Source organism: Agelaius tricolor, unplaced genomic scaffold (genome assembly GCF_023055355.1).
Source record: "Agelaius tricolor isolate 1412-34295 unplaced genomic scaffold, bAgeTri1.0.p SCAF_10, whole genome shotgun sequence".
Classification (NCBI taxonomy): Eukaryota; Metazoa; Chordata; class Aves; order Passeriformes; family Icteridae; genus Agelaius; species Agelaius tricolor.
The window spans coordinates 13,284,113-13,297,774 of record NW_027269270.1 but is presented as its reverse complement, the minus strand read 5'-3'; the positions used below and the strand labels follow the sequence as shown (position 1 = coordinate 13,297,774).

General features: G+C 41.2%; 1 protein-coding gene across 1 annotated transcript in view; it reads right to left on the bottom strand.

Moving 5' to 3' along the window:
- The window catches only part of TTN (titin), a 235,038-nt gene that overhangs the window by 158,879 nt on the left and 62,497 nt on the right, over positions 1-13,662 (bottom strand). Inside the window, 22 exon segments of the mRNA XM_071434272.1 lie at positions 340-618; positions 738-1,019; positions 1,130-1,408; positions 1,673-1,954; positions 4,573-4,860; positions 5,011-5,298; positions 5,441-5,719; positions 5,797-6,075; positions 6,180-6,458; positions 6,690-6,977; positions 7,100-7,378; positions 7,527-7,808; positions 7,921-8,199; positions 8,907-9,188; positions 10,070-10,357; positions 10,490-10,777; positions 10,878-11,156; positions 11,259-11,537; positions 11,635-11,913; positions 12,120-12,407; positions 12,518-12,796; positions 13,305-13,586. Coding sequence (XP_071290373.1) covers positions 340-618; positions 738-1,019; positions 1,130-1,408; positions 1,673-1,954; positions 4,573-4,860; positions 5,011-5,298; positions 5,441-5,719; positions 5,797-6,075; positions 6,180-6,458; positions 6,690-6,977; positions 7,100-7,378; positions 7,527-7,808; positions 7,921-8,199; positions 8,907-9,188; positions 10,070-10,357; positions 10,490-10,777; positions 10,878-11,156; positions 11,259-11,537; positions 11,635-11,913; positions 12,120-12,407; positions 12,518-12,796; positions 13,305-13,586 — 6,207 coding nt within the window.

The window sequence follows — 13,662 nt, the reverse complement described above, 5'->3', positions numbered from 1 at the left end:
AAAAATAGTTAATGGTTAAGGATATGCTGGAATTTTCATCCATAATCTTTGAGGAACACTGTTTGTTTTTTCCATTCTTTTTCGTAAGTGACAATATTACACCAGCTGTCCAAGACAACATGTAGATTAAAGCTGAAGAAATCAAGTCCTTTCAATGATTCTTGCCCTTCAGATTTTAGGTAGGCATCTATCCTTGGTGCCTGTCAAAGTGGCATGCCAAGTACTCCCAAGTTTATACAACTTTCTTAGGTTGCCAATCACAATAACCACTTTGCTATCTGAAGGCTTTGTAAAGGAACTAAAGAATCAGAGGTGACTCAGAAAGAGTAGCCAACTAACCTGAAACGTGCACTGAAGCTGTGCAGCTGCTTTTACCAACACTGTTTTTCACCTCAAAAGTATATTCTCCACTGTCTTCTAGTGTTGCATTGAGGATCTTAAGCCCAGATACTTTGTTGAAGAAACTGATTTTATATTTATGGTCAGTGGACAGTTCATTACCGTCCTTAAACCACCTAGCAGTAAGCTCTGGTGTGCCATCTACTGTGCATTCCAGAGTACAAGAGTCTCCAGCTGTAACTTTGACTGGGCCTGGTTTCTCTACAATGACTGCAGGTTCTGCAATGAAACGCAAGTCAGAAAAACTTTTAGAACAAGAAAATAGTTATTATTATGATTAAAATTTAAATTTCAAAGCATCTTAAAACACGTTGTGTTTTTTATCTCATGCTACCAACCTAGCACTTTCAGCATGGCAAAGCATTCCTGAACTCCAGCATCATTTTTTATCTGACAAATGTATTTCCCAGCATTGGTTGGTTCTGCATTTCCAATCTGCATAGTTGCAATGTTTTCTGAGTAGGAGATCCAAAGATTATCACTTTCTCTGATGACTTCTCCTTTGTCTTTTAACCACAGAACAGAAATGGGCTGTGATCCTTGTACTGTAGCCTGCAGTTCAATCGACTCCCCAACTACGACTGTGAGATCGCTCAGCTTCTTCACAAAGGTTGGTGGTGCTATTTAAGAGAAGATATTTAACAGTAAAGAACCCTGCCAGGAGTGGAAAAGTAGGAGAAGAATTTCAGGAACAAAGAAATGCCAAGAAGATGCCAATCTTTGTACAAACCTCTTAGTGTTACAGAGCCAATGCAAGAGTCACTTCCCACATCATTTACAGCCTTACAGTGATATTCACCAACATCTGCAGTATCCACACTGAGAATGTGAAGACTAGCTATGTAGTTCTCAGACATGACCTTATACTTCTTGCTGCTCCGAATTTCTCGTTTGTCTTTATACCATGAAATCTGGAATGGAGGAGTGCCCTGAAGCTCACACTCCAGATGAATATCAGACCCTTTCAAGGTCTCAACTGGACGGGGCTTCTTGGTAAAAATAGGGGGTGCTGGAAAAAAGAAAAAAGAGTTATCATTTGTGTTATTTAAGCAAAAGAGATTAAAGAAGACAGAAGATTGAAGTAACTCTTCTGATGCTAAATAGCAAAGACAATAGATAAGAAAGAGCTGCCAGAGAGATCAAAAACAGAAAAGAGATTTGCCATCTACTCAGAAAGCTTTTGGCCTCTGACAAAAGAAAGTGGAATTTAAGAGCTTTTCCTAAAGGAGGACCCTTAATGTAAGAAAGGGAAGAAAAGAGCTGAGATTCTGACCTTTTACTCTCAGTGTAGTACTGGTGCTTGCACTACCCGCTGGGTTCTGAGCTTCACAAGTGTAGTCACCACTGTCTTCAACACTGAGGTTGTGCATTTCAATGACTGCCACTGAATCCACAAAGGACATTCTGTATTTTTCACTGGGATGGATTTCAATTTCACCTTTGTACCAGGTGACTTTGATTTCTGGAGATCCACCTATCTTGCATTCATACGTTGTGGAATCGTGCTGTTTCACAAGTTTTGAGGAGTCTAGTTTCTTAATAAACCTTGGTGGTTCTGGAAAGCCAAAAAGGAGAGGTGATGCTTTAAACTGCACTAATTGATTGAATAAGCAAGGAGATGTGTAACTGAAACTGCAAAGTTTAGGGACTTAAGCAAAAATTCTGATTTTGCCATTGCTATGAAATTTTTTTAGATGATTTCAAGTTCATCTAAAATCCAGATTAAGAAGAAAACAAGTTTTCTATATGCATTTCAGTGAGTTTCTTAGTTTACTGACCCACTTAACCTCTCCTTGTATGTATTCATTACAGATAGTTGATGTGCGTGATTTTCTTTACAAAATATGCTCTTGTTAAATATGTGTAATCAAAATGCCCAATGCAAATGCAAGAATCCAATTGTTCAGCCAAAAAATGTTATTAAAAGCATTTATGTTGAGTATTATAGCAATTGCTTTATATCCTGTAATTAAAAATGAATGTAGTCAATGAATGTATCTGCATTATAACCCCTCACACATTTAATGCAAAACCGAACATAAAGTTGCACATAAGGAATCAAAGTTAAGGAGCTTAGGTAGCAAACAAAAGAGATTAGAAATAGTCATGCTGAGGAGAATTGTGAGATGGCAGGTTTTATAGAATTGGTGTTAAATGTCTGTTATTAAAAAGTAAAACAGGTGGTTACATTTTGTTCCATAAGGAGGGGAAAGGAGTGGAAGTTTGATACTTTTCATCAAAAGTAGCATCTAGATGATTAGATCACAAGACTAAATGCTCACAGATCAAAGCTATAACTAGTAAAACCAAGAGGTGGTAATGTGGGCACAACAAACAGATCTCTCTGCAAAACAGGATGAAGCGCCTCTTTGTGCGCCTGTAAAGTGTAGGAAGAATATCTAATTAATTTTGGATTATTTCAACCTGTGGGACAGTTGCAAAACATCCTGTGTTGCTAGAAACAAAACTTCCTGAGTTTCTAGAAATAGAAATGATGATTAGTTAACATCAGGACTTTTGGAACCTTAGCAATTTGCTATTGAATTTCACTTTGAGAAAGAGTTGATTATTTATCTGCATACTAACAGTTGCTGAGTAGTCACACTCTGATTCCACTCCTTTCAAAAAATGAGGGTCTACACATTAGTAAGGTATATATTTATAATGTAAAGTAGTTCTAGAACACAAAGCAGTTATTAAAACTACAGATTGGGAACATTAGATACTAGAGTGAGAAAGTTAATAAAAAGCTGTGAGGTTTTCAAGGTCAATTAAAAAAAAGATCTTATTTCTACCAACAAAAGGCTGCATGTCATAGAAGTGAGACAGCATATGCTCAAATTAAACACATGCAAATCAATGCAGCCAAAGAGATTGACCTTTCAAGTTCTACAGAAATTGGTTGAAAAAAATCAACATCAGTAATTTTACAGCCTTGGGGAAACTGTCCAAATTCTAAAAAATACTGACACTAAGAAGTGTCAGTAAATTCAGGATCAAAAAATAAAATAATAATACTCCTCAGGATTTTACAAATAAAGATTTGAAGAGTAAAAAAAATAAATAAGGTCAGCTGGGATCATTTTACAAATGGTAATGGTGTTCAAATAAAGATATTAGCAATGATTTAATTAATAATAAACAGAATTATTGTGGTAGAAAGAAACTTCAGATCTTTTAAAGAGGTTTGATTTCTTGCTACAATTTTTCAATACATTTTGGAAGTCAAGCTACATAATACAGCAGCCCTACTTATTACTGAATCCAGGTAATTCAGTCTTACACAGTATTTACACCCCCACCAAGAAAAATGCTTATGGCTGGAAAAAACTTGATATATATATATATATTTTTGATATATATATTTGACAAATAATTAATACAAAATCTTGCTACTAGTAGCTTAGTTTCCTGTGTTATTCTTCATACAGAGTAAAAGGATTTACTCTTGAAATATTTCCCCCCCCTCTTTGCACTCCAAATTCATACAGAGGAAAGAGGAAAAAGAAAGAAAAAAGAGGAAAGAAAGTGCTTTTAACTTTTAACCTTTTTACTCAGGGACCTTTTAACTCAGGCATAATCTAAGCAGTGTATGTTACACTTCTCTTATAAAATCAGTAAAATTGAAATATCCGGAACAGCTATAAATATGTTTCCACCTACACTGAGGAAATTACACTAATATACATGTCACTTGCACCAAGACAGTCTGAGCCACTCATAAATTTGGATTTTACTTTTAGATCCACACATTATAAGGAGAGGTGAAGTGTTGGGTGGGATGGATATGAAACTGAATCCCCCAATTTCTGAATTTCTTTCAGTTTCCTTTCACTCCCCCGGGCAACCTAGTGACTGTCACTGCTGGAGAAAGACTTTAGAAAGATAGATTTTGCTGTCCAACAGAACCATTCATAAAGGCGCAACAAATAAGAGTTAATGTTTCAATGGAAGAATCCCTTTGATAAGAAGAATCAGGTACTATACCAATGCAGAAGAAATATGAGTAAGTATTTAAGTATTACAATAACATTTAAGTGAAATAAGACATCTCAGAGTAACCTCTTTTAAAAATTGTTAGTCGCACACATGTCTGCATTCAGGACAGAATGTGTTTTCCAGGTGTCTGCCTTGCAAAGAAAACCTCATAAACACCAGAGCCCACAGCAATACCTTGTACAGCCAGCTGAGCTGCGCAGGTGTCCTTTCCAACACTGTTGCTGGCAGTACATGTGTAGAGTCCAGCATCCCCTTTACCAACTTTTAGGACTGTCAAGCTGGCCGTGTTTTCCACCAGTGTCATTTTGTAGTTGCCACCTGGACGAATCTCTCTGTTGTCTCTGGTCCAAGTAATCCTCATGGGAGCAGAACCAGTCACGTGGCACTTAAAGGTTGCACTTTCCCCTAGTGCCACATCGATTGATACTGGCTTGCTATCAAAGAAGGGAGGTCGTAGGTGTTCTGCAAAGAGGAAAGCATGGCAGAGCTCACCACCAAGCCTGCCTCACCACGCCCATTGTCCACTATTCAATTGGTAGAGTGGGAAAAAGGGTGGAGAAGTAAAAGAGCAAAGACATACAAAAGATTTTTATTAAAGTGTGATCTACAAACCTGTAAGGAGAAGTTTGGCACTGGAAGAGGCAGTCCCCAGAGCGTTTTGGGCTGAGCAAGTATATTGGCCACAGTAATCCATACTAGTTTCTAAGATCTGTAAAGTCGCAACATTATTTAAGAAGGCTGATTGCATGTTATCAGTGTCGCTTAAGAGAGCCCCATCCTTGTACCAAGACACCTGGATAGGCTCTGAGCCAGTTATGCGGCAGTCAAATGTCACCGGAGCACCAACCACCTCCTGAATATCTTTAAGTTTTCTGGTGAATGTAGGGGGAAGTTGACGTTCTGCAAAACAGTAATAATCACTACTATCAGTAAGCAGCCAACCTAGAATTAATTATCTTTGAAATTAAGAAAACCCCCTTTCTGTAGACAACAAAGAGCTCCTACAAACTACCCCACAAAAGAGTGGCTCTTGGCCCATCACCTTTAACAACAAGCAAAGCTGTGGAGGTGGCAAAGCCGATGCTATTTTCTGCTTTGCAGATATATTCTCCAATGTTGCTATCCTCTACAGCAGAGAATGCCAGTGTTGCCACATTGTTCTTGAAGTGCATTTTGTAAGCCTGTGTTGATCTGAGCTTGGTGTCATCTTTGTACCAGGACACCTTGATTTCTGGTGAACCTCCAATCTGGCATTTTAAGGTCAAGGGCTCGCCAACCTTCACCTCCACACGGTCCAGGTGTGTGACAAAATAAGGTGGTTCTAGGGAAGGAGAGAACGTGGTGAGCAGAGGCAGAGCATCACTGGGGTGTGTTAGGGGGATCGGGGGTGATGAATACCTAAGATGGAGACAAGGCTGTGGCAAACGTCCCCACCCGCCTCATTTGCCACCTCACAGGTATATTCGCCTTCATCACTCTTTGTGCTGTTGAAGATTTCAAGAATGCCAGATTTTTCAGTAGTTGTAACAGTGCAGCGTTGAGACTGAGAAATGGGCATCCCATTTCTTTTCCAGGTGACAGAGATGGGAGGGGTGCCAATGTAGCTGCTTTCTAGCACAATGGACTTCCCCTGCTCCACACTGAAATCACTTAATTTCTTCACAAAGACTGCAGGCTCTGTGGGGAGGTATGAATCAATAGTAAGAGGGACAGATGTGGAAGAGCTGCAGGCAGGGAATGAATGAAGATAACTGTGCATTCATGCACACACCCAAACACACCTTTCACAAAGAGCTGTGTTGTACATGAGGCACTGCCAGCATCATTTGTGACCACACAGGCATAGTCCCCACTGTGGCCTGGCTCCACGTTGTACAGCTGCAGCTGTGCCTCGGACTCATGGAGAGAGATGGAGCAGTTGCTGTCTGGCACCAGCTCCCTGATGCCTCGGAACCAGGTCACTTTGAAAGGAGTACTGCCCTTGATGTAGCTGGTGAAAGCCACATTTGATCCAGGCAAAACTTCCTGGGGATCAGGTGTCTTCACAAAAGAAGGTGGTTCTAAGGATCATGCAAAGAAGTGAAAGAGGGAGAAAGATATTAATAGGACGGTCTCTGCGGGGAGGAAAATGAGCAGGTTTGAGTCAAAAAGAAAAAAAAAGAAAAAAGAAACCATGGGAAAAAAAACCAAACCAAACAGACCATGAAAAAGAAACCACGGGAAACCAGAGAAAAGAAAGAGAAGAGGGAAGAAGAATTTTGTTGAAGGCATGGCAGTATCCTTCCACTGACCTTGTACAGTCAAGAAGGCACTGCATTCATCAGACCCAGCCATGTTGGCTGCCACACATGTGTATGACCCAGTATCTGTGACATCCAGGGCATTCAACTTCAAAGCACAAACATTATCCAAGAATGAGATTTCATATTTTTCTCCACTAACAATCTCATTCCCATCTTGAAACCAAGACACAGATATGGGAGCTGTGCCAGATACTTTGCACTCCAGCAGCACAGAGGATCCCAGCACCCCATTTGTCTCCTTTAGTTTTCTTGAAAATGAAGGAGGAACGAGGCGATCTAAGTAGGACAGGGAAAAAGAGGAAGACAAGTGTTGAGGTTTCTTTCAAGGGAAAGAAAAGGGGAAAAAATTAAAAGCTTTCTTTAAAGACAAGAGTGAACAATAAAGACATAGAGCTGACCTGAAACATCAACTGAAGAAGTGCAGCTGCTGTCCCCCACTTCATTGTGCACCTCAAAAGTATACAAGCCCCTGTCTCCCCTGTCTGCAGAAAAGACTTTCAAAGTGGATATATTGTTGAAAAAGGAAATCTGGTATTTGCGGTCACTCTTTAGTTCTCTGCCATCTTTGTACCACTTGGTGATAAGCTCAGGTGTTCCTCCTACTTTGACCTCCAAGGTAAAAGGATTGCCAGCCATTACTGTGATCGGCTCAGTCTTCTCTAAGATGACTGCTGGTTCTGAAATAGGAAGGGAGGGGTCTGTGTGTCACAGGGAAATCTACCCACAAACCTGTGAACACAGGGTGTAAGCAGAAGGCAAAGGCTGGTAGAGCCAGCTGTGCAAGCTGTAAGACACAGTACCTATAGTGGAGTAGGCTATACCCACCTAGGACCTGTAAAAAGGCAGAGCACTCCCGCATGCCAGCATCATTTTTGATCTGACAGATGTACTTCCCAACGTCAGTTCCCTCTGCACTGGCAATCTCAAGAGTTGCAATGTTGTCCATAAACCACATTTGAACATTTTCACTCTCCCTAATAACTTCACCCTTATCCTTGAGCCAGACAACAGAAATTGGTGGGGATCCTTCCACTACTGCCTGCAGGGCTGTTGGCTCCCCAATGAAGATTGCTGTGTCACTCAGCTTCTTGGCAAACCGTGGAGGTTCTGATAGCAAAAACAAGGAGGCAGAGGACAATTAATCATACATGCTTGCTTGAAAAAGCGACAGTCAGGAGATCAAGAAAAGAGGGCAGTGCTGATCCCCTGGCATACAAACCTTTGAATTTCACTGGGCAGGTGCAAGTGTCGCTTCCCACCTCATTCATAGCTTTGCATTGGTATTCTCCAGTATCTTGAGATTCCAAATTGAGAATATGAAGACTGGCAATGAAGTGCTTTGCTGTCACCTTGAACTTCTTGCTGCTCCTGACCTGCCTCCGGTCCTTGAACCAAGCCACCTCAAAGGGTGGAGTCCCTGCTATCTCGCACTGAAGGATAACATCTGAGCCTTTAAGAGTGTCCACAGGGCTTGGCACCTTGCTAAAAACAGGTGGTTCTATAAAAAAAGAATCACATCATAATGTGTGAGCTTCCTTCTCTGGGTGGTTTTCTGGATAGCAGTAGGAAGCAACATATTCAGGAAGGGAGCCTACGCTTATATTGTAAACACCGATTTAGCTTTTAAATATGTGGCCTCTCCTCTAAAAAAATCCCACCACTCCATGTCGAAAGGGCAGAAAATGTGATACTTCTGCACCTGTTTGGAATCAGTGCTCAGTGTCCTTCCCCAAAAGCCACTCTTCCTGCACTCTAGGGTGTCATTCCATCTTACATTCCATCTTTCCCCCCACTCTTTCTAGTCATGAAAGCTACAGTCAGTGAAGCTTAGCTACACAGCCTCCTCTTCCTTCTTAAATTTCCTTCCTGTCAGTATCACTGTGTATAAAAAGGAGGCAGATGGATGGCTGAAAAGTATTCCCAGCTTCCTCACCATGGCTGGTGTTCCACCTTGTCCATGCTTCCGCTGTGATCTGAAAAGCTTGCCTTGCTCATCCTGCAACTGACTTAAATGGGGAGAGGAGGGAATGACTGCAGAGTGCTGAACGCCCACCATTGTTTCCTGCCTGATCTCTGCTGCTTAAACACATCAGCATTTAAATGCAAGAGCAGCTGGAGAGACACTGGCCCAGCAGGCACCAGCTGCTGCAGCTGGGAGCAGCCTGGCAGCCAGGGATTCTGGTGGAGTGCGGAGCTTGTGCTAACCTTTCACTTTGACTGAAGTGCTGCAGCTGGCTGTGCCTGCAGAGTTGTGGGCTTCGCAGATATAATCCCCAGCATCTTCAGCAGTGGCACCCAAGATGGTCAGCATTGCCACAGAGTCGACAAAGGACATGTGCAGCCTGTCGCTTGCCTGGAGTGCCTGATCGTTTTTGTACCACACGATTCTGATCTCTGGTGTGCCACTGATTTTACATTCAAGCTGAACTGTGTCCCCCTGCTTCACGAACCGCAAAGCTTCAGGCTTCTTGATGAACTTGGGAGGTTCTGCAGAACAGAATAAGTATGTAGAGAATGACAACTTACCTGTTTGCCATGTGAAATCTACAGCATGGAGCAAGAGTTCTGGGAGGCACAAGAGTACTACAGCACAAAAATAAAATTGTTACAGAAGTTGGCTGCATTCCCAACCAGAGTTTCCTTCCAAGGGAATACAGAAGATGAAGAAAAGAAGGCAAAGACAACAAGCCAAACTCTGTTCTGCCAGCCTTGGACCCTGCTGCATCAGACAGTTGAAGCCGTAAAAGATACACAAAGAATGGTTGCTCCACCCAATTGAAATTTTGCTGTTACCTTTGAGTGGTAACAAGTAACAGAGTTCCCAGGCCAACATGAAAGATTTGACAAGCCCTTCATCCCTGGGAGCAACGGAAACACGGTAGGGATCGTTTCACTTGCTTAGACATCCTTAAAGTATATTTCTGCATTAAGAAATTAGATGATTCAAAGTCTAGATTAAATCAACAGTTCAGAACTCCAACTGAAATCTTTATCAAATTTCAAAGAGTCACCTATACAGGCCAAAAAATGCAGGGTAGAGCTGTATTTACTAATAATTTTCCATATAGCAATTGCTATGAGTGACTACCACAGTGCTATAGTTATTAAAGTAAAAAGCAGTGTGAGTGCAACTCTCCATACAAACAGGTTCATACAGGTACCTTTCTCCTTTGAGATTTTGCAGGCACACAAGACTTCTGCAGTTACACAGTATGATGGGAGAAGGTCATTACATGATTTATATCTGCAGTCTAGAAAGCTACTTTCTATATATTTCTAAACTAGAAATGGTAGAAGATCAAAGACAAAGAGGTCTCTTTACCCAAGAAAAAGAAAATGCACAAACAAAGGTGACTTAATCTTAATACCTTTGACGCTGAGTTGGGCTGAGCAGAAGTCTTTCCCAGCTTCATTACTAGCTTGGCAAGTATATTGGCCAGAGTCTCCTTTACCCACTCTGAGCACTCGAAGGTGAGCTGTGTTGGCTGTGAACGTAATATTGAAATTTCCTCCAGTTCGGATCTCCCGACCATCCTTGGACCACGTTATGTGTATTGGCTGGGCTCCTGTAACGTGGCATTCAAAATCAGCACTTTCTCCAAAAGGCACGTCAATAGATTCTGGTTTGATGTCGAAGACAGGTGCTTGCTTGGGTTCTAGAAACACAAGAAAGCCATGTAATACTCATACCTCAGAAAAAAGCTAATCCAACACACAGGTACCATTGCATGCATGAAATAAGAGGGAGGAACCTGTGATCCAAGTAAAAGTTTTATAAGCCAACACACCTGCCACTGTGAGTCTAGCACTTGAGGTGGCAGTGCCCACAGAGTTGGTTGCTGTGCAGGTGTATTGCCCAGTATGATTCATCTCAGTTCGCACCAGTTGCAGCACTGCAACATTATCTACAAAGGATGTGTGCACATTGTGGTCATCCTTTAGCAGCACACCATCTTTGTGCCAAGTGACAGTAATGGGCTCTGAGCCATTGAGCCGACACATGAGCTTAAGGGGCAAACCAGCAGGGTGCTCAAGGTCCTTTAATTTTCTTGCAAAGGAAGGTGGTTGTTTGTGTTCTGGAAGAAAGCAAGTAAAGGATAAATACACCCCAGGAAGCAACTTTTTATAGTTTGGCAAGACAAAAAGAGTTTTAACAAGCTAATATAAAATCATCACCTTGAACTGTTAAGAGAGCCTTTGTAGATGCAGTTCCCACACTGTTTTCTGCCTTGCAGATATATTCTCCACTGTCGCTGCTAGCCACTTTGTTGAAGATAAGTGTAGCAACATTGTCTTTAAAGAACACTTTATACTCAGGAGTAGACCTGAGTTTCGTATCACCTTTGTACCAAGACACAGTAATTTCTGGTGTTCCAGCAACATGGCATTGCAATGTTGTGTAAGACCCAACTGACACCTCAAGAGGTTCCAAGTGTGTAACAAAGTAGGGAGGTTCTAAAAAAAGAGAAGCAGTTAGACAGGCTTATTGTGTGCCAGGTTTTGGAAAGCATACACTTGAAAAAAAGGGCAAGGAAAAGAAGCAAAGGGAGCACACACCTAGGGTAGAGACTACAGCCTCACAAACATCTCTTCCTGCCTCATTTTCAACATGGCAAGTGTATTCTCCTGCATCTTCTTTGGTGCTGTCAAGTATTTCTAGGATGCAGGATTTCTCTGTGGTGGTGATGCTACACTTCTGAGATTGTGTGATGGTGTGGCCATTCTTCTTCCATGTCACAGAGATGGGCAGGCTGCCTGTGTAAGTGCCCTCTAGGATGATGGTCTTGCCAGGCTCCACATACTGATCACTCAGTTTCTTTACAAAGACAGCTGGCTCTAATGAGAGTAAGTCACAAATGTTGAGCACAACGTGCCAATTGGAGAGAAGGAAACAATAATTTAAGGTAAATGGAGAGACATCATCTTTACAAACCTTTTACTGTGAGGTGTGTTGTACAATTTACCCTGCCAGCATCATTAGTCACTAGACAAGTGTACTCTCCACTTTGGGGAGGAGTTACATCAAATAACTCAAGCTCCACAGTGGACTCCTCCAAGTAGATATTGCATTTGTCCCCTGGCACAAGTTCATTGGCCCCTCTAAACCAGTTAACCTTAAAAGGAGGGGTTCCTCTGACAACGCATGTGAAAGTGATGCTTGTGCCTGGCAGTACATCCAGAGGCTCTGGGGTCCTCTCAAAAGAAGGTGGCTCTAAATACACAAAAGAAAAAGATAGATAAGACAAATTGCTGCAGCATAGCTCCAGTATTTCCACACACCTACTGAAGATAAAGAGCAAAATCTTTATTTTTCTGTCAATGATTTTCCCCAAGAATATTTACAAAAGACTGCAGATAATTTCAGGAGAGAAAGAGAAAAGAATAGCTCAGAGAGCTTCCTGACCATCATATACCCACCTTGTACAGTCAATACAGCACTGCATTCATCTGAGCCAGCTGTGTTGGTAGCTTTGCAGGTATAAGTGCCAGTATCTGAGTGACTCAGTGAATTAATTTCTAAAACACATAGGTTATCTGAAAAGGACATTTGATGTTTTTCTCCACTGACTAGCTTAAGTCCATTTTGGAACCAGGCAACAGAAATAGTAGGTGAACCTGACACTTTACATTCCAGCAGTGCTGAGGAACCCAGAACACAAGGGCTGTCCTTTAGTTTTCTTGTGAAAGAAGGAGGAATGATTCGGTCTGCATAAGAAAACATAATAAATCCATGGTTAGAGAGAAAATGAGTAAAGGACAGAGAATGGCCAAACAAAAGCTGTTGTAAAAGATAGAAGACAAGCTACCCAACCAACCTAAAACATCAACTGATGCTGTGCAACTGCTTTTCCCCACGTCGTTTTGCACAGCAAAAGTGTACAATCCACCATCTTCCTTTTCTGCATCCATAATTTTAAGTGTAGATACATTATTGAGGAAAGTGATTCTGTATTTTTGGCTGCTGGTCAGTTCTTTGCCGTCCTTGAACCACCCAGTGGAAAGCTGTGGTGTGCCTGCTACTTTGCATTCCAAAGTACAGGCATCTCCTATAGTAACTTTCATTGGCTCTGCTTTGTCTACAATGACTGCAGGCTCTGGAAGGAGAGATGGGTAATATACATGGTTAAAACAGGGTTTGATAAGTATTAGCTGTAAGTATTATACACTATGAGATGGGGCTTACACATTTGATACTAAGGAAATTTCGATTTCTTGGGGTGTGGATTTTTTTACACCTGTTTTTTCCATCCTTTCTGTTACTCTAAAACTGCAAATTTCAAATACTTTCCAAAACTAAGTAAAATTATTTTAAAATATTTAAATAATCTAAAAGTATCTTTTAATTTAAAATATAAAATATTTTAATCTCCCTCTCTGAGCAGGCATGAGCAAAAGACATGACTGAAATATAGAGTGGTTCCTTCCAACTCTATTGCTGGACTACTGGAAATATGGAAGCTGACTTCTGCTTGTTGGGGAGAGAAGGATTCTGTTTTCTTTGTTTTGAACTCAGAGGCATAAGCAAAATATACAGCTGATAAAAAAAGCCAACTTTTTCTAACTTTAAAAAGAAACTTCCATGAATTTGTGCTTTTTACCTACCTAGAATAGTTAAGGTAGCCATACACTCGCGACTTCCAGCATCATTTGTGATCTGACAGGTGTATTTTCCAGCACTGCTGGTCTCTGTGCGCACAAATTGCAAAGTTGCAATATTTTCTATAAATGTGATCTTTGTGTTCTCACTTTCTCTGATAATTTCCTCTTTGTCTTTAAGCCACTGCACAGAAATTGGCTGGGAGCCCTCCACTCTTGCTTGCAACTCTACTGGTTCACCAACCACAACAGTCATGCTGTTTATTTTAGTCACGAATTTTGGTGGTTCTGAAGAAGAAATATGCAGTTATAGTAAATACTCACAGTGTTTCCACAAGGAAGAGCAATGCAGCGCCCTTGGGAG